This window comes from Pelodiscus sinensis, chromosome 1 (assembly GCF_052426305.1).
Source record: "Pelodiscus sinensis isolate ZL-2025 chromosome 1, ASM5242630v1, whole genome shotgun sequence".
Classification (NCBI taxonomy): domain Eukaryota; kingdom Metazoa; phylum Chordata; order Testudines; family Trionychidae; genus Pelodiscus; species Pelodiscus sinensis.
In genome coordinates, this window is record NC_143052.1 from 73,789,392 (window position 1) to 73,808,505 (window position 19,114).

Genomic DNA, 19,114 nt, shown 5'->3' on the forward strand with positions numbered 1-19,114 from the left:
CAGATTCCTCCAAAATCACTTGAGACAACTCGAGTGTGGATTACTCAAAGGCACAGAGTTAACACAGGAAGTGCAGGGCTTGAAGATCAATGACTGAGGCATACCCTGGCACCAGGAGGAAGACAACCCCACTAAGTGCAGAGGAATCCAAAAATGTCAATGTCTCTAGTATCTGATGCGTCAGCCCTCAAATGGGGAGTCCACTTACGGTCCCTCAGAACTTGGATCCCAAGAAGACCTTTCCCTCCATGTCAACATCAGGGAGCTCAGGGTAGGGATTTCTACCTGACATTAAGAACATGATTGTTTGGGTCTCACAGACAATAGGCCAGCTATGCTCTACATAAACAGACAGAGCAATGACTCTTCTCCCCCAAACTCAGGAAGCAATCTGACTGTGGAAGCTTTTCATTGGTCATTCCAGTAGTCTAGAAGGGTATGTCTAGACTACATGGCTCTGTCGATGGAGCCATGTAGATGAGTTTACTAGACATAGGAAAATGAAGCGGCAATTTAAATAATCGCTGCTCCATTTACATCAAAATGGCTGCCACGCTGTGCCAATCAGCTGTTTGGCAGCACAACGGGGCAGTCTGGACACGCCACGGTCAACAAGGGAAGCCTTTGTCGACTGCTCAGGTAAACCTCATTTTATGAGGCAAACCTGAGCAGTCGACAAAGGCTTCCCTTGTTGACTGCCCCGCTTTGACACCAAACAGCTGATTGGCCATTTTGATATAAATGAAGCGGCGATTATTTAAATTGCCGCTTCATTTTCCTATGTCTAGAAAACTCATCTACATGGCTCCATTGATCCATGTAGTCTAGACATACCCGAAGTCTCCTGTCTTCCAGGAATGCAGAGCCAGCTGGAAGATCACCTCAGCAGGTCTTTCTTCTCTCACCACAAGTGGCTCCCTCCAACCATACATTGCAGGGGACATCTGCTAATGGTGGGAGATTTCCCTTGTGGATTTTCTTGCTACCTGTGACAACAGACAATACCATCAGTTCTGCTCCCTGTGAGGGCTTAGTCCAGGGTCTCTCACAGATGTGTGAATATTGTCATGAACAGTTCTACTGGAATATACATTTCTTCCTACATGGCTGATTCACAATATTCTGATGAAGACTGTGTGAGGCTGAGCACAGGTTATTCTCATACCCGTGTTGTGGCTTAAGCAATGTTTGTTCAATACTGTCTTAAGGCCTTTCTGTGAAGCCCCACTATGGGTTCTGTTATATCAAGACTCCTAAAACCACGATCACTTGTTCCATCTGAACTTCAGCTTTCTTCATTGGATGGCCTGGAAACGTCACAGCTGATTCTTAAGGAGCAAGTTTGCTTAGAGCAGTCCTACTGGGCAATAGAAAATCTTCCACCAGGGCAACCAGCAAAATGGAAGTGAATCTCAGTCTGGTCCTCCCAATATGTACCTCCTCCTTCCACCTATGCAGTCCTTCTTGCAGCTCATCATAGAATACCTTTTGCTGCTGAAACAAGGTCTGGCCCTCTCTTCAGCCCAGAATCACCTAGTGGCTGTCAGCTTTTTATCCCAAGCTTGACAATCAATCTGCTTTTTCCCACAGAATAGTGGTCCATTTTTTCAGTGCCTGGAGAGGTTGTATGCCAATATTAGAGAGCCCATTCCTCCCTCCAATCTGAACCTCATCTTGTCAAAGCTCACAGGTCTATTTTTTGGTCCACTAACAACATGCTCATTAGTACATCTTTTCTGGCCATCAGTTCAACCACATAAGAGTAAGAGATCTGGGCCCTCACACTGGAACTTCTTTATACAGTCTTCTTCAAGGACAAAGTCCAGCTCTGCCCACACTCATTGTTCATCCCAAAGGTGGTGGCACACTTCCACTGCACTCAAGCACTCTTCCTACCACATGCAAAAAGTGGAACGTTGCCTACACTCTTTGGATGTTAGACAGGCACTGGCTTTCTATATACCAAGGACCCTACCATTCCTATTCATAGCGATAGCAGAGAGAATGAAAGGCCCCCCTATCTTTGCCAAGATAATTTCATCCTGGATTATGTTATACATCCAAGTGTGCTACAACCTTGTTGGTATCTCACCACTGGCTAATCTGACTTCTCTCTCTATAGGATCACAGGCCTTGGACATCTTATATTGCAAGCTGGTGTAGGGGTGTAAAAAACGCCTAAAATGGTTAACTGGTTAAATGACTTATTCAAATTTTTAACCACCAGCCATGGGAGGTGGGTTGTTCCAATCCCAGCACAGCCATAGGAGGTGGGGGTGCTCCAGCCTTGGTCCTGCTGTGGCCACCACTACTTCAGCCCCATGGGCTGGGAGAGGATGGTGCTCCAGCTCTGCTGGTCTGCCACAGCTTAGGACCTGCCAACTGGGCTGCCATGGGTGTGTGGGGGTCTGTTCCTGCCGACTGGGCCCTCTGGTTAATGGTTACCCAGTAGGCGTGTCACTAAGGCCAATGCTCTCCAGGTAACAGGTTAACCATTTAACCTTTTACATCCCTAGTATTCAGGACATCTGCAGAGCAGCAGTGCAATCATTGGTGCACATGTTCTCAATATTCCATGCAGTCTAGAGATGATGCCAGCTTCGGTAATGCAGTCTTGCATTCAGCTTGTCCTTGAACTACCAATCTATTTCCTATGACTGCTTGTTAGTTGCCTATGTTAGAAGGGATTAAGTGCAAACACTCAAAGAGGAAAAATGGTTACTAACCTTTCCATAACTGCATCTGAAGGAGAATGGGATCAGCAAGGCCCTTTATACTAGTGCTACGAGCACATGGTACCACAAGGCCCCAAAACTGATCCAATGGATACCACTAGGGGGAACAAATTCCAGCAACTTTATTGGGGTGCACTTACCTACACTGGAATGATATGTGCAATTCATCTCAAAGAGCAATTATTAGAGAAAGGTTAATAAATTTTTCCTCCAATACCCATTCTGCAGTCCCTGACACAGGGAACATGCCAAGATTTGTGAGGGGAACTGACTGAAATACCATGTGTTCCAGACATACCTGTCTGGTTCCACTCCCCACTGGGGTTTTTTACAATCAGCACATATTGGAAAGCCTGAGCTGCAATAACCTATGATGGGGCCAGGACTAGTCAGAAACCAATTCTACCATATTCTTCTCATGTATACCCAGCAAATACTGGGCATAGAAGCGAATTTGACTATAAGACCTCACCACCTATGACACCATCTCACATATTCCATGAGGCAAACACATATTCTGGTGTAGCAATTATTTCTGTTCCACTAGTTCCTGTATTTTCCATTCTTCCAAAAAATGTTGCACTTGAAAGGAGTTCTCTGAAAATGCTCTGATTTCCTCTAACACTAGGCAATGTTTAAAGGAACCAAAGGCTTGTGATAATGGAAAGGAAAATGTCACTTATAAGTACAAGACCTATACCTTGAGCTTGCATGCTGTCTTGGAAGTCTTATGTAGAAAATACTTTAAAACTAGCCATTATGTCATGCAATAAACCTTATTCTTTGGTAACTAACATTATGGCTAAGGCCTGATACAAAATTAAATGGCAAGTTGTAAACTTGAAACAGTCGCTTTTTCAGATCTCAAGGACTTGTCTCGATGAGAATTCATCAATGTCATTGTATTTAAATACAGTCCGCTTTTGAAATTAAGGAACAAGAGCAATGATTTTCCAAAACAGGAGCCTGAAGTTAGGCTCCTCAAGTCATGCTGAGGTAACTGGACAAATTTTCAAAAGTACTGCGTCCAGCACTCCAAGGGTACATCTACACAGTAGCACATACCTCAAACTAAGCTACGCAATTTGAGCTAGCTTATTTTGACATTTGAAATTTGGCATTGTCTAAACAGCATTAATTTCAAAATAAATTGCTATTCCAGTGTTTTCCTTAATCCTTGTGCAATGAGGTTTACAGGAAGCTGGAATAAGAAGCCCGTTATATCAAATGTATTTTGAATAATGGGTGTGCTGCGAAGATGTGCAGAACACTATTTTGGGGGTAATGGACATTATCCCAAAATAGCGCTGCTTTGTAGATGTACTCCTATTGACCAGCACTGGGGACATCCTCAGGCAGTTGAATTCATCAGTTGTATGGCCATTTTCTACAGGTAAGGGCTTTGTAGTGAGATCTGGCCCACAACCCTGAATCACAGAGCAGTCCAATTTGGCCAAGTACATACACACCAACATATACACAGAACAATAATTCAGGAATGTGTTCCAGTTCAGTAAAGTACTTAAGTTTGTGCTTAACTGTAAGCAAATGCTTAAGTGATTTGCTGAGCAGGTATGGACTTAAGTTAATGCTTAAAGTTAAGCACATGCTTAAATCCTGATAGTTTGAAATCTCACAAGAAAAAAAAATCCCCAAAACCAATTCCCTGAAACATACCTTTTATTTCGTGCTGACTCACTTCTCTTCTTCTTTCCAGTTCTTTTCTGTCATAATTCAACCTCTTTAAGCACATGATTCCATATTGCAAACTTGTTCTGTTATTTTAAAAAAATAAACATTTACAGGGTAACATAAGACATTTAAAATAAAATAAAGTAGCTGCAAATATGTTTCATATTATATAGGATACCTCAGTGTGCTCATATATCAAATCACAGGAGCAAGGAGCCAAAAATATAGCAGACTAAAAATGAAATGGACAGAAAAAATGGGTTTCAACACATCAGCTAGCATAAATATATTTACAAATGTATCCAAAAAGGGACCAACAAACTACGTGACCTGTGTGTTAGTGCTCTACTGAACCAGGAAACAGGCAGGAAAAGAAGTTTATTGTCAAATCAGATAGAACAGAATTGCATTTTTGCAGGAATGGCTGCCTCCATTGGCAGATGACCCTATTGCCATGTTTTTTCCTTTGCAATTTGAAATACAGATTGGACCTCCCTCGTTCGGCACTGACTGGTTCCTAAGGAGGGATTTTGCTGGACATGGAGAGGTCATTTCTGGCCCTCTGCCACCGGCTCCCAAGCTCTGCTCCTGGCCGGCCTCCCCACCTGCCACCAGACCCGCTGCCCTGCCACAGCCCTGCCACTGATGCTCCCAGATCTTCTGTGGCAAATCACTGCCCTGCTGCCAGTACTCCCAGACCCATCAGCCCTGCCATGGCAGCACTGGCCCCGCTAGCCTGCAGTCCCACTGCTGGGACTCCTGGGCCCCCTGCAGCAGACCACTGCTCAGCCACCAATGCTCCAGGCCCTGCCAACCCCACCAGGGCAGCACTGGCCCTGCTGCTGGGAGTCCTGGCCCTGCCAACCCTGCTGTGGCAGCCCATGGTCCCGCCACCGGAGCTCTTGGCCTTGTCAAAGCAGACTGCTGCCCTGTCGCCAGCTCAGCTGGATTCCTGTGGCAGGGCTCCTAGCTGCTGGCCCCCCTGCAGCCAGCCTGGCTGAGTTCCTGCTGGACCACGGGTGTTGCTGGACCAGAGAGTTCCAGTTGAGAGAGCTTCAACCTGTGCCTTTAACATTTTATTTATCACCATGTTCCTTGTCTTCTGATACTTCACTTTTTAATACATGTATTTACAATTTATATTTTACATTTACGAATGAAGGCTACTCTGTGCATCAGCAAATTGCATTCCATGGCTAATCACACTTTACAGGTGCTATGCCAAAAGAACCTTTTTTATTTTCACAGAGTTTGCTGATTGATTGTATTTTCATGTAGTTGTCCAAAGTTGGAACAATCTTAACACTAAAGCTCTGTTATCTTATTCTGCATCAAACATAATAGACTGGAACCTTTGTACTCTGGGTGTCCCTAATTCGGGAGCACCCATGGTATGGACTCTAGCAAGTGGACATGGAAGGTGGTGCTACTGCCCTCCCCCACCTCCACCCAGCTGGGCAAACAGCAGCACAATGATAGAGCCTCTAATAGAGGCTTTTCTTTGCCTCTCCCTTAGCAGCAGGAGTTGGTTCCTGGGAGCGGGGGGGGGGGGGGGGAGATGAGGAATGCCAGGTAAAAACCCTCCCTCCATCCCCTTCACTCCCGCCCAGGCCCTGCAAAAGCTTTAATCTGACAAACCCTGTTTCCCAGGGTTGCCAGATTAAAAAAAAATCAAGTACATTACATCCACATGCTCATTTTGAGCACTCTTTGTACAAACATACCGATGAAAGCTATCCACCATTTTTAAATGCACGCGGAGATCCTTTTTTGTTAGATGATCTAACATCCTTGCATCTACCAGGCACTCCATAAAGTAACTTCGGTACTGAGGTAAACCCAGACTGGGGAGCCATTCATTACCGATCCATTCATGGTTCATATCGCCATAAGCAAGGGTCTGTAGAAAAATAGACACGTCATGTTTTAACCTACTTTGGTCAAGGCCATAGAATGAAGGCTGTCTATATTCTCTGCCATTTTAAATAGGAGTTCACAGTTTAGGAAATTCATTCTGCTTTCTGTAGTAATTCTGGCAATACTACTATTTGAATCTCAAATATGTAACGGAAGCAGTAGTAGCTCTATGTATACATCAAATATTTTTATTAAATACAAATGTGCTCTCTCAGTATCATATCTCCCAACTTTTCAAAATGGAAATTAATGCTGTACTAAGAAATAATGCATCTGAAAATTTACAGCATAGCAACAGTAGAAAGAAGCAGACAGAGAGAGTTAGGGAAGATTTTTACAAGTACCTACGAGAGTTAAGAGAACAATCCTATTGAATTTCAAAAGGATTTGTTCTAAATCACTTAGGTGCTTTTAAAATCCTTCTTTGCATTAAAAAAGCAATAAATTAAACCTTTACAGTGAAATACATGCCACATTACATAGAACTGAAGTTTTGTCACTGCTTCAAGAGGGCCAGATTTAATTCACCGGCTTTCCACATCCTATTCCACCAAGCAATTAGCATAACACTTTTGTAGTCCCTCAGAAACAGAGGGTTTTTGAAAATGGTTGTTAGCCATGCTTGCATGCCTGCCTCTGCTTCCAGCATCAGTAACAGCAGGTAGCCAAATGCACACCACTAACTATGTGTTTTAAAGTGTTTCCAGCACAAAATTAAGGGGCTGTCAATATGTGAATCCTTGAATAAAGAGGAAAAAATACCCCAACTTTTGAGAATTCAAAAAATCATGACTCAGGAATACTTTCTGGGTTGTGAGATTCTAGGAGCAAACAAGAAGGCGTGTGATATAAATGCATGTTGATGCTTTTGTTTGGTTTATCAGACGTATATCATTATATTTTAGAAGGAGATTCTGCCTTCGCTAATGCTCTGTGCAATCCCAGTGAAGTCAACTTAAAAGTCATGGAAACTTATTTATTTATTTTTCCTCGCTTCTCACAATAAAACACATTTTGTGACCACGGTTTGTTATGCTAATAATTTCCCATATTAGACCATAACAAACTCTGGAGCAGAAACTGTTTTTTGTTTAATGTGTGCACAGAGAAGAACAAAAGTGGGCTCTGATCCCTCAGTGGGACATGCACACACTACACCCAGAGAAATAAATTATAAAGCAGTCATTACCACTTGTGTGAACAGAAATGACCTTACAGGAGCCTACTATTTGAAACTAGAATAAAGAGACATCTTTTAAAAAGTGGACGTCAAATCCTAGTGAGGTAAATAGTAAGGAACATGAACTGCCAAATTGAGTGTAAAAATGTAATAAGAAAAGCTAAAAAGGAGTTTGAATAATAGCTAGCCAAACACTCAAAAGGTAATAACAAAATGTTTTAATTACATAAGAAGCAGAAAACCTGCTAAGCAGCCAGTGGGGACCCAGGACGATCGAGATACAAAAAGAGCACTTAAACACGATAAAGTCATTGTGGAGAAACGAAATGAATTCTTTGCTTCAGTCTTCACGGCTGAGGATGTTAGGCAGATTCCCAAACCTGACCCATCTTTTGTAGGTGACAAAACTCAAGGACTTGTCTCACATTGAAGTGTCATTAGAGGAGGTTTTGGAATTAATTGATAAACTTAACAGTAACAAGTCACCAGGACCAGATGGCATTCACCCAAAAGTTCTGAAAGAACTCAAATGTGAAATTGTGGATCTATTAACTATGGTTTGTAACCTATCCTTTAAATCAGCTTCTGTACCCAATGACTGGAAGATAGCTAATATAACACCAATATTAAAAAGGGCTCTAGAGGCGATCCCAGCAATTACAGACCAGTAAGTCTAATGTCAGTACCGGACAAATTAGTTGGAACAATAGTAAAGAATAAAATTGTCAGACACATAGAAGCACATAATTTGTTGGGCAAAAGCCAATATGGTCTCTGTAAAGGGAAATCATGTCTTACTAATCTATTAGAGTTCTTTGAAGGGGTCAACAAACATGTGGACAAGGGGAATCCAGTAGATATAGTGTACTTAGATTTCCAGAAAGCCTTTGACAAGATCCCTCACCAAAGGCTCTTACGTAAATTAAGTTGTCACAGGATAAGAGAGAAGATCCTTTCATGGACTGAGAACTGGTTAAAAGACAGGAAACAAAGGGTAGGAATAAATGGTAAATTTTCAGAATGGAGAGGGGTAACTAGTGGTGTTCCCCAAGGGTCAGTCCTAGGACAAATCCTATTCAACATATTCATAAATGATCTGGAAAAGGGGTAAACAGTGAGGTGGCGAAGTTTGCAGACGATACTAAACTGCTCAGGGTAGTTAAGACCAAAGCAGACTGTGAAGAACTTCAAAAAGATCTCACCAAACTATGTGACTGGGCAACAAAATGGCAAATGAAATTTAATGTGGATAAATGTAAAGTAATGCACATTGGGAAAAATAACCCCAACTATACATACAATATGATGGGGGCTAATTTTGCTACAACTAATCAGGAAAGAGATCTTGGAGTCATCGTGGATAGTTCTCTGAAGACATCCACGCAGTGTGCAGCGGCAGTCAAAAAAGCAAATAGGATGTTAGGAATCATTAAAGAAGGGATAGAGAATAAGATGGAGAATATCTTATTGCCCTTATATAAATCCATAGTGTGCCCACATCTTGAACACTGTGTACAGATGTGGTCTCCTCGTCTCAAAAAAGATATAGTGGCATTAGAAAAGGTTCAGAGAAGGGCAACTAAAATTATTAGGGGTTTGGAATGGGTCCCATATGAGGAGAGATTAAAGAGACTAGGACTTTTCATCTTGGAAAAGAGGAGACTAAGGGGGGATATGATAGAGGTATACAACATCATGAGTGGTGTAGAGAAAGTGATTAAGGAAAAGTTATTTACTTGTTCCCATAATATAAGAACTAGGGGCCACCAAATGAAATTAATGGGCAGCAGGTTTAAAACAAATAAAAGGAAGTTCTTCTTCACACAGCACATAGTCAATCTGCGGAACTCCTTGCCTGAAGAGGCTATGAAGGCTAGGACTATAACAGGGTTTAAAAGAGAACTAGATAAATTCATGGAGGTTAAGTCTATAAATGGCTATTCACTAGTATGGGTAAGGAATGGTGTCCCTAGTCTCTGTTTGTCGGAGGGTGGAGATGGATGGCAGGAGAGAGATCGCTTGATCATTACCTATTCCATTCACTCCCTCTGGGGCACCTGGCATTGGCCACTGTCGGTATACAGGGTATTGGGCTGGATGGACCTTTGGTCTGACCCAGGATGGCCTTTCTTATGTTCTTACTAGAATTTTGGGGGAGAAATTCCTTCACTTGTTCTGTATTAGCAATATTATTGTTACAGCTAACAGAAGGTCATTGAAAAAATGAATTAGAAAAATGTGTTAAAAGTGCTGTTCCTTCTACACTGAAATAATACTTCGGCTAATTTTCATCAGCGATAAAGTGACACCTACCTAGGTATTAAAGGATTACATTGCAAATCTTTTACTTCCAAAAAATAAATATTTGTCTAAAAAAGGCATGTAGGTATATTGTTTCTTTCTGTGCATGTTCCAGCTGTTTTGTAAAGCATGTTCATTTTCAGAACTGTAAACTACACACAGCAAGAAAATAAAAAATAATCTGTTTGGTACGGCTTATAAAATGTTTGTAATGGAGACCCACAACTAACTTGTTAGTAATGAATACACAGCAATTAGCTGTGAGCTACACATTCTAATGACAATTTTTGCATCACAGCTGCAAGTGTTTAGTGTAAAATGCCAGGCTTTTTTATCCATGAGAAGAACGACAAGCTATCAAGATGCATTCACTTTTGTTGGTAATATCAAATCAGTATATCAATACATATGTTGTTACAGTTTTGCCCCATGGTCAGTGTAATTGTAAACTCTGAAATCCATTTCAAGTGAAGAATATTCAAACACCAATATTTGTTTCTGGAAGGAATTTAATGTACATAAAACAATTGAATAAAAACAAATGCTGATGTTCGCTTGCTATCACATAGTATATATGTACCTTTCTATACAAGTCTTCTGTTAGAGGCTCACATGTACAGTAGTGCTTAGCTGTCCCCCTCTTTACAGATGGGTAGTTTTTTTTTCACTAAAATCCACACATTTACATTAACTAAATGCAAACTTTTCCTCTGTTTTATTTACACCACTCCCTTGGAAAAAGTTAATTTAGTTTCATGTAAATCTAAAGAGGTTGCTCTTTCAAGTGTAAAATATGCCAAAGGGTGTATCCTATGCTGATCTTTCTCAGGGAAGCTGTATAAGACAGATTTGAAGTGCTCTGCTCCACCATATAGGGTATCGGACAAGCAGGGGGAGCAATTATGCTGTGTGTTGTCTTTGCACGCCTTTCATGACATGGGGAAAAGGTTCTGTGCTGCCGCAAATGGCTAATATGTAAAACAGTGGATCAGAGGTGATAGTGGCATGGGAAAAAACTGTGCTCTATGAACCTTGTGGTTGGGGAGAAGGGAATGTCCAATCAGCACCTTCAGTTACCATGAAGGAAAACAAAACATATTAATTAGCAATAGGGAGTAACTATCATATTTAACACTTAAGAGCCTAATTAGAATTCCTAAATATTTTAAAACATGGAAGCTAGTTCTTTCAGCTTAGGGAGAGAATGCTAACCTAACCTTAGGTTCTAATCAGAGCGGGGCTAGAACAGTTACACAAAATGGAAAAAGATTTCTAACTATGTTATATAGAGATAAATTATAGGCACATCAGGGGTTTATCCTCAAAAGAGTTTTTTCGTTTTTTGTTTTCACCTTGAGTTAATTGCTTGTAAACCATGAATTTTGTAGCTAGGTATGAGTATTTAGGAAGTGTCCAGAGTAGCCTTTATGTTAATACTGGGAATTAATTGGCAAAAATTAATGGCTATTAAATCATAGACTATGATAACTTCAGAACATTGGACATGAGCAATTCTCATTGGCAAGCTGTTAGTCATGTGATCTGGGAGGGGATATGTGGCAGTCCAATATCCACACAGCTTACCAGAGTTGTCATGTTGTTCTCCAGAGTCTCAGCTTCAGTTAAGAAAGTCTCAGCAATTTCAGTTATGAAGAAAACCTTCAAAATGTAACTCAAGTGTAATTGATGTATACAAGTTTGCCTGAGTTGGCAACTAGCCTGGAACAATAGCTCTGAAGTGTGGTATTAATTTAAATGATGGCTATTATTCAGATGCAAAATGCTAATAATTAAATTGTTGCTTTTGTGAACGCTCTCGTTGCTGATTATGTATAAGAAAGGAGAAGGTCTAGTATATTATGTAGATCTGTCGTATATCAAGTAGGGATGTAAACAACGAGTAAACTAGTCTATTATTTGATAAGCAAATACTTACTGGATAGTTGACTTGACCAGTTGCTTCCCCCCCTTGCTGCCTCTATCAGCAGCTCTTACTACCTTTCAAATGCAGAGCCACAGCACGGGTGGCTCTGAAGCTGGCACGAGCCAGGACTGCTTAGTCCCAGCTCAAGTCGGCTCCTCTGGAGCTACCCCAGCTGCTGCTCTGTAGAGGTGTTAATCAACTAACCACATAGTCAAAACAAATTGTATCAACTATACAATTAGCCAAATAATCACAATTTCACATCCTTAATATTGAGAGACTGGAGCTTGGTGAATATAGTTTGGAAGAGTACCATGATGATTGTCAAATTTATATGCCCAGATTTTTATAGATATTTAGGCACCTAACTCCCATTGAAATCAATGGAATTAGGTGGTTTGAAAATTCCTATTTTATAAATGTCACACACATAGCACCTTAAAATGTGTACAGAATTGGGCACACATTTGATTGTACCTTCAAATTATCCCTACTGCACATACATGGTGTCAAGCTCTTTGCAGGATCACCTCTGAGCTGACCTGTCATTGTTTTCCCCCATAGTCCCTTACTGTTTTATCACGAAGGGGGAGCATGGCATCTCTGTGACTTGAATGGCCTTCCACAGACATGGGTGGCCATAAAAGAGAGATCTTTTTTCTGCCCTGACAGAGTTTATAAAACATTGCCAGTAGGAACAGGGACCATGCCTGCACCCTTCATACTGGCCTACATTAATATCCCATCTGGTTAAGTAGCACATAAACTCAGTCGGTTGTGACCTAATTGCCTCAAACTTAGGCATGTGTTTAGGAAAAGGTATGCTAAGGATGGTGTGGCAAGGACATGAGGCATACAGGGCCTTACTACAACATCCGTTTCCCATGAGCAAACACATTTCTAGACAATAGCAGTATGGTTGGAGGCTTCATCTTGCTAGTGCTGAGGCCATGTAGCAGATACTCTTATTCTTCATGAGCATTAAGGACTGCAGGGTAAGAAGGCATTGGCAACCACTGCCATTAATCTGCATATTAGTGTGTTGCATTTTATTTCCTCATCATCCCAAAGGACAAAAGCAAATCATACTAGTGCAGATAATGTTGTATATCTGTTACCTACACACCTTCTGGGTGTGGTGCACTGTGACCACTTATAGAGAAAATAATGAGTCTGCTATACAGCCTTAGCTGACATCTAACTGGCTTTTGGCTCATGTGGTAGAGGCTCATGAACTAAGTTCCAAAGGATCCAGGTTTGATTCCACCTGTTGGCATTGTGCAAAATGTGTATGCATAAATTAAAGGGTTGCGTTAAATCTCCTTAAAATATCTAGTTACAAAAGATGGCAACAATTTATACAAAGGGAAATATTTCCTGCAAATGATGCTATTTACGTTTTATGTTACAAACCTGGCTACAAAAGATTTTCTCTGAATGTAAAAGATTTACATTATGCTAAATTATAAAGAGGAAATCACAGAATTAGACTCCTACAGTCACTGATAAAATCTTACAAGGGGTTCTATTACTATGTTAATTAAACTATTATTAGTCTTCCATCCCAAAAGTGTAACATGCAAAAAATTCATACCTGGGCCCAGCTGCCTTCCTCAGACTCTTTCTGTGTTATCAGCAAGCAGCCATTAGTAAAGCAGGTAAAAAGTACAACAAACACAAATCAATAAGCAAATGGTGATTCTAATGCAAATGTTAATACTCATAGTACAAAGAGAAATGTACAAATAAATATGCTGATAATGCATTTGACCTCGTGTCAATGGCAAACTAGATAAATTATCAAACTGATATTATTCTAATGAAGATTGAGTAAAAATTTCTTAGTATTAACAAACCCAGAAAATATGAAAAATACCGAAAATTTTCATAGTGTTGTGAAATTTTACAAGTCCATCTCAAAAGTCTTTGGTGGTTTTCACAAAAGCAGCTATTACAGTAAAAAAACTGCCATTTTGCCTCAAAATATTATAAACTACCGGAAACCCAGTGTTTTGCTCACAGTATCTAAATATTCATAACATTAAGCTGAGGGGAGCTCAATTGTAAAAAAATAAGTGGTAATAAGTGGTAAAGAAATTACTCTGAAATTTATAGTGCATTTGTAAAACATTATAGCAAACAAACATGTAAAGCAAATCCATCTTTGGTGCTTTAAAAGTGGATTTAGCACCTTCTCTAACATTTGTGGGCTAGGCTAACCATACATTATTCTAAGCTGAGGATAAAATTTCACACTTTTTTCTGAAGGTTTAGTTAACCGCTCACACGCATTATTGGATGGTGGAATAAAAAAAATCTAACCTTAATATAGTTTTTCCCTGAGGTTTTGGGGAGTAAAAAAAAAAATCTGAGCCATACATTTTATATATATATATGGGGGATATATATTGTCTTACATTTTAAGTCTTTACTAAAATCAATAAGTTTGCCAAAAATATCAATGACAAAACAGTTACCCTACATCTCATAAATGTGAACAACGTAGTCTGGTTTCCAAAGAGAGAATTGTAGCTAAAGCATTTTTACTCTTTAGGCTCGCTGTAGATTATCGTGTCTCAGTGTCATCATTACCGCAAACTTCTATTTAAAGTGATACTGGCAAGGCCACTTAGGGGCAAGCGCAGTACTGAAACTGCTATAGACTAACTTTTAACAGACTGGATGTCAAATAGACCATGTTCCTTTATAATAAACACTTTTCTTTCATATTCAACACAGCATGACAGTCAAATGAATGCTTCAGAAAAAAGGACCCACAGATGTATAGTGACATTTCAGTACTGTGTGCATGTCAATATGTTTGTGATTGTAATACATTTGGCATTTTATTTTTAGGGGGTTGTTATGTTTTTACACTGAGTTTCACTACTACTTTTATCTTTCCAGTTGTATCTTTGAGAAACAGTCTACAGGCGATCCAACAATTATAAACAACTACATATACTTCAGTCATGTTCCTGGAATTAAAATAAATATCACTGTTTAAATGAAATTGGAAAGACTAACCGTTTTGGCAGGAGCTGCAAGAGTTTCCATTTCTTCATGGGTCACCCAAACATTACCTGAGGGCTATTAACAAGGCCCACAGGGATGCAGGTAGAATCCACATTAGGTAAGCAGTGTTAAAGAAGAAAGGCAGCACCACTGTAAGTTAACAGCGTATAGCATCAAAATCAGCACAACCATATTCTTGCCTCAACTGAGTTGCAACTAAAGAGAACTTTAAACAACTTGCTTTACATCTTCCTTCACTAAGATCTCAACAGATGATTGTTTATTAATCAAAACCAGTGGATGAAATGTCTTACTCCTAATGAGGTGGAAAGTCTCAGAATACCATTAAAAAGGAAATAACAGTTAAAGCAAGTAGCTCACACAAAGAGACGACGTAAGCTTTTATGTGGTAACTGAATCCTGAGCAGAGTTCTCATTCCATGACGAATTTCCAGCCTAAAAATTCTGCACACATACTATACTTGCACTGTAATATAAGATCCCTTTTCCTAAAGTTTTGAACATCAAACATTGAAGAATTTCTTTTGAAAATGTTCTCTTCCCCCACATTCCATTGTTTTTAATAAGGGTTAGATTCTGACTTGTGACCAAGCAAGGAGAAAGGGGATATAAGAGTTTGCTGAGCACACAAGGGCAAAGGCTGCAGAAAATTAATATCCTTGGAGAAAGAGAGAGGACAAGGGACTTATGACTCACGATGCAGCCGCATGCCACTCTTCACTCAGGGCTAAGTGCAAATAGCACAGTCTACTCTAATATTTCTAGCCTAAATATGTGACATCTCATCTGGGAAACATCAATGCTTTTCTTGAGCTGTAAACAGAACTGAAATGCAAATTACTGCTATTGTTTACCTCAAACAAAGCTGTCAAAATTATAGTGCTCTATTCATGGGAAATATCATTCTCTATGGATCAGTAGTACTCTGGCAATAGAATACCAGAGTTATTGGGTGCTTTTGGAACTACAGATTTAAAAGGTGCCCTAGCAATGGGAATATAGAAACCTAGATGTTCAGGGTAAAATTTGACTTTCAGTGAAACTCAGACTTCTCACTGCATATGCCAGGTTTGAAAATGGTACTTAGGTGTATTTGAAAATTTGCCCTAGCCTTATAGGTTTTTGCTAGTGTTTTCAATGAGACCAAGATTCAACCTTAAATGAGGAAAGCCACCAGATGTTGAATACGTATGCTAGATTCTCAGGACCAGATTACTGTGGATAGTACCACTTTGAATGGCAGAAATCAGCTCACTGGAAGAATAAAGTCACCCTCAAAGTAAGACTACCAGAATCTGGCCCTTGGCAGTTATTCAAATAGCAGATATATTTTGATTGCATAAATATTAAATATTAGACCATGGGGCTTAAAATCCACCAAGATGGGCTCATTATAGAAAAACTGTTTATGCAGATCAAGTGGTGTAGAGTTGTATATGACGTAATAACAGCACAAACATGAACAGAGATGTAAAAGGTCTTATGGCCACCTGATCATGCAGCAAGTGATTGTTCAAGATACATTTCACTATGATAGATAAAATACACCTACTCAGATCTTTATCTGCAATTGTTTCTTTGTATTATGTTTTTATTTTGGTTTCTTCATATGAAAGTTTGAATTTCAGCCAAATAATACTATACCGTTCAGCTCATTCTCATAAATAAATATAACTCTTTAAAATTCAGGTTTCACTTTTGCTCGATGTCTTGTATAGAATCAGTAAGAGGACTGTTTTGACCACTATAAAGGGAAAACCCCAAACACAAACCCAGATAAAAACTGTTGCTAACTTTACAACTGTTACTCAGCAAAATATTAAAATGTATGTACAACACTGATCATTTAAAATATGGAAATTAACAGTTAAGAGAAGGTAGAGAAATATTTAAATATCCCCACAGTTCAAAAAATCTCTTTAATGAAAGAACAAGTCTAATATATTACACTGCACATTTAAAATCATCTTAACTCTGTCCCTATATTTCAGCTCAGCTTCCATTTATAGAACTGAAAACATTTTACATGAAAAAAACCATTATTGAATTTGCATCTATCTATAATTAACATATGCCAGATACTACAAAATAGCCTATTCTCTGGAAATTTCAAAACTCACTTTGCAGACTTAAGAGATTTATACACTGGGGTTTGAATAAGCATCCAAACTTTTAAATACTGATCCAAACCAAAGCTTAGTGCCCAAATGGAGAAGTGATTCCCTCTTCCCAGGAAGCATGCTCGCCCTTGCTCCCTGCATTTTCAATCAGCTGCCCCTTTTCTGACAAGAAAGTACCATACAATGTAGGGAGATAACCACTGTTATCTCTAGACTTAAATTTAAACATCAGTTAACTGTTTGTTCCATTTCTTTCCCCCTTTTTCTCTCTCTCCTGTTTCTCTCATTTGCTTCATCTCTTTTTCCTGCTATCTACTGCTTTTCTCTCTTGACTTTCTTTTTACCCTGTTTTCCTTTAGGATCTCCATCTCTCAGCCTTTTACCTTCACTTCTCCTGCACAATTCCCACCTGACCAAGCCTTTTTTTGCTCTCTCTTACCTCCATATCTCTTTCTAGGCTCAGCTTTCTCACCATGCCTCCAGTCATCTGTTTTTTATTCTTTACCATCTGTCTCATAATTCTATCGCTTCCTAACTTCCATTCATTCTTTCTTTACCCAACAATGATCCCTTTATTCTCTGTCTCCTCATCTCCACACACACTTACCATAACACACATGGGATTCTCACCCTCCTAAACACACTTTCACTTCTCACTTTTGTTCCCTTTCAAACTTGCTTTTTCCCATCATCTTCATTCTTTCTCCTCTATGCACTCTCCTGTTTTTTATTTCTCCTCCCATCATCCACACCAATACACACAGAAAAACACACACACTCTCTCTTTCTTCTCACTACACAGGCACATAATTCTGCTGCTTCTCTTAGGGTACGTCTAGACTACCGCGTTTTGTCGACGGAAGTTTTGTCGACAGATACTGTCGACAAAACTTCCGTCAACAAAGAGCGTCCAGACATATTGAGTTCTGTCGACAAAGCAAGCTGCTTTGTCGACAGAACTCCGTAGTCTGGACGCAATGTTACAGGCAATAACACCTTCTGTCGACAGAGTTCTGTCGACAGAAGGTGTTATGCCTCGTAAAATGAGGTATACCAGCGTCGACAAAACTGCTGAGTTCTGTCGACGTTATGTCGACAGAACTCAGCGGTAGTGTAGACGCTGGTATAGTTTTGTCGACAAAAGTCCACTTTTGTCGACAAAACTAGGTAGTCTAGACACACCCCTAGAGTTAATAGATAAGCAGGAAGATACAGCAAATCCAGGCTAGTGGATAACTGAAAAAGGTAGATAGTCAAGAGAGTTCTGTGGGAGAAAAGAACCAGGGCAGGAAAGATGTCTATTTCATTTGGGGAGAGGCTATGATTTGGAGAAAGGGCAAAATAAAATATCTGCAAAAGTACAACTAAATTTACAAATATTAGGTGTTGATGCATATCACATGTAAGCATTCTGAGGTTTGCCTTTCTCTGATATTGATCACTGATCATATTGAAGTAATTTCAAGGTTAATCAGAAGCACAATGTTAAAAAGTGTATTTATTACAGGAAAGTGTCAGTGATCAACAAGCAAGGAGAAGCACTTCTAATCTCTTCGGAACAATTCATACTGATTTTGATTTGATTTGTATAGCACAAATTTTACTACAGATCCTGACATAGTGTCAACTAAGTGTGAGAAAGAAAGCTAGCTGAATGTGACTCACTGTTCTAGAAGTGGGAGGTGCCGATGGACTTGTAAGTGACACCATCTCCTGGATTGCTAGTCGGAGCTTTAAGCGATGCAGAGGGTTGCTGATTCCAATTTCTCTCTGAATCTCAGTATCAGATAAAGCAGACATAATGGCTCCACTCTTCACATTTGCTCGGCAAGCTGCAACATACCATGCAGGCATTCCCAGCCACAACTGTTGAGGAGAAAGTCACCAATATAAAACACTAGAAGTCCAATTTCTGAGATTTCATACATAATTAAGCTAGTAAGACTTCTGCCATATAAATTACTATGATAACGTTCAAGCATTCAAATCACCAGTTCACGAGAGGCCCCTTTGACTTGCAGATTCCAGCACTGCGCAGGCAATCAGTGTTATCGAAAGGTGATTGTGACGTTGTGCAACGGCTTCGGAATGCTGGAGCTCTCATGTTAGCTCTCTAGCATTCCATAACCATAACAAGAATGTTGAGCTAGTATGCTGAATACAGAGTATAGCCACAACAGTGTAAGTCACGGATAGGGCTAGCTGCTCT

The 19,114-nt window shown here is 39.9% G+C and overlaps 1 protein-coding gene across 7 annotated transcripts in view; it reads right to left on the reverse strand.

Annotated features, from left to right (window-relative positions):
- The window catches only part of PPFIA2 (PPFI scaffold protein A2), a 601,388-nt gene that overhangs the window by 20,275 nt on the left and 561,999 nt on the right, over positions 1-19,114 (reverse strand). For 5 of the 7 annotated variants that reach the window (XM_075932507.2, XM_089780129.1, XM_089780128.1 and 2 more), the window contains 5 exons: positions 18,571-18,771; positions 14,777-14,839; positions 13,344-13,373; positions 6,152-6,327; positions 4,413-4,510 (listed from right to left, as the gene is read on the reverse strand). In XM_075932507.2, coding sequence (XP_075788622.1) covers positions 4,413-4,510; positions 6,152-6,327; positions 13,344-13,373; positions 14,777-14,839; positions 18,571-18,771 — 568 coding nt within the window. The remainder of the gene's footprint in view (positions 1-4,412; positions 4,511-6,151; positions 6,328-13,343; positions 13,374-14,776; positions 14,840-18,570; positions 18,772-19,114) is intronic. The other 2 variants (XM_089780141.1, XM_089780138.1) reach the window with 1 other exon arrangement.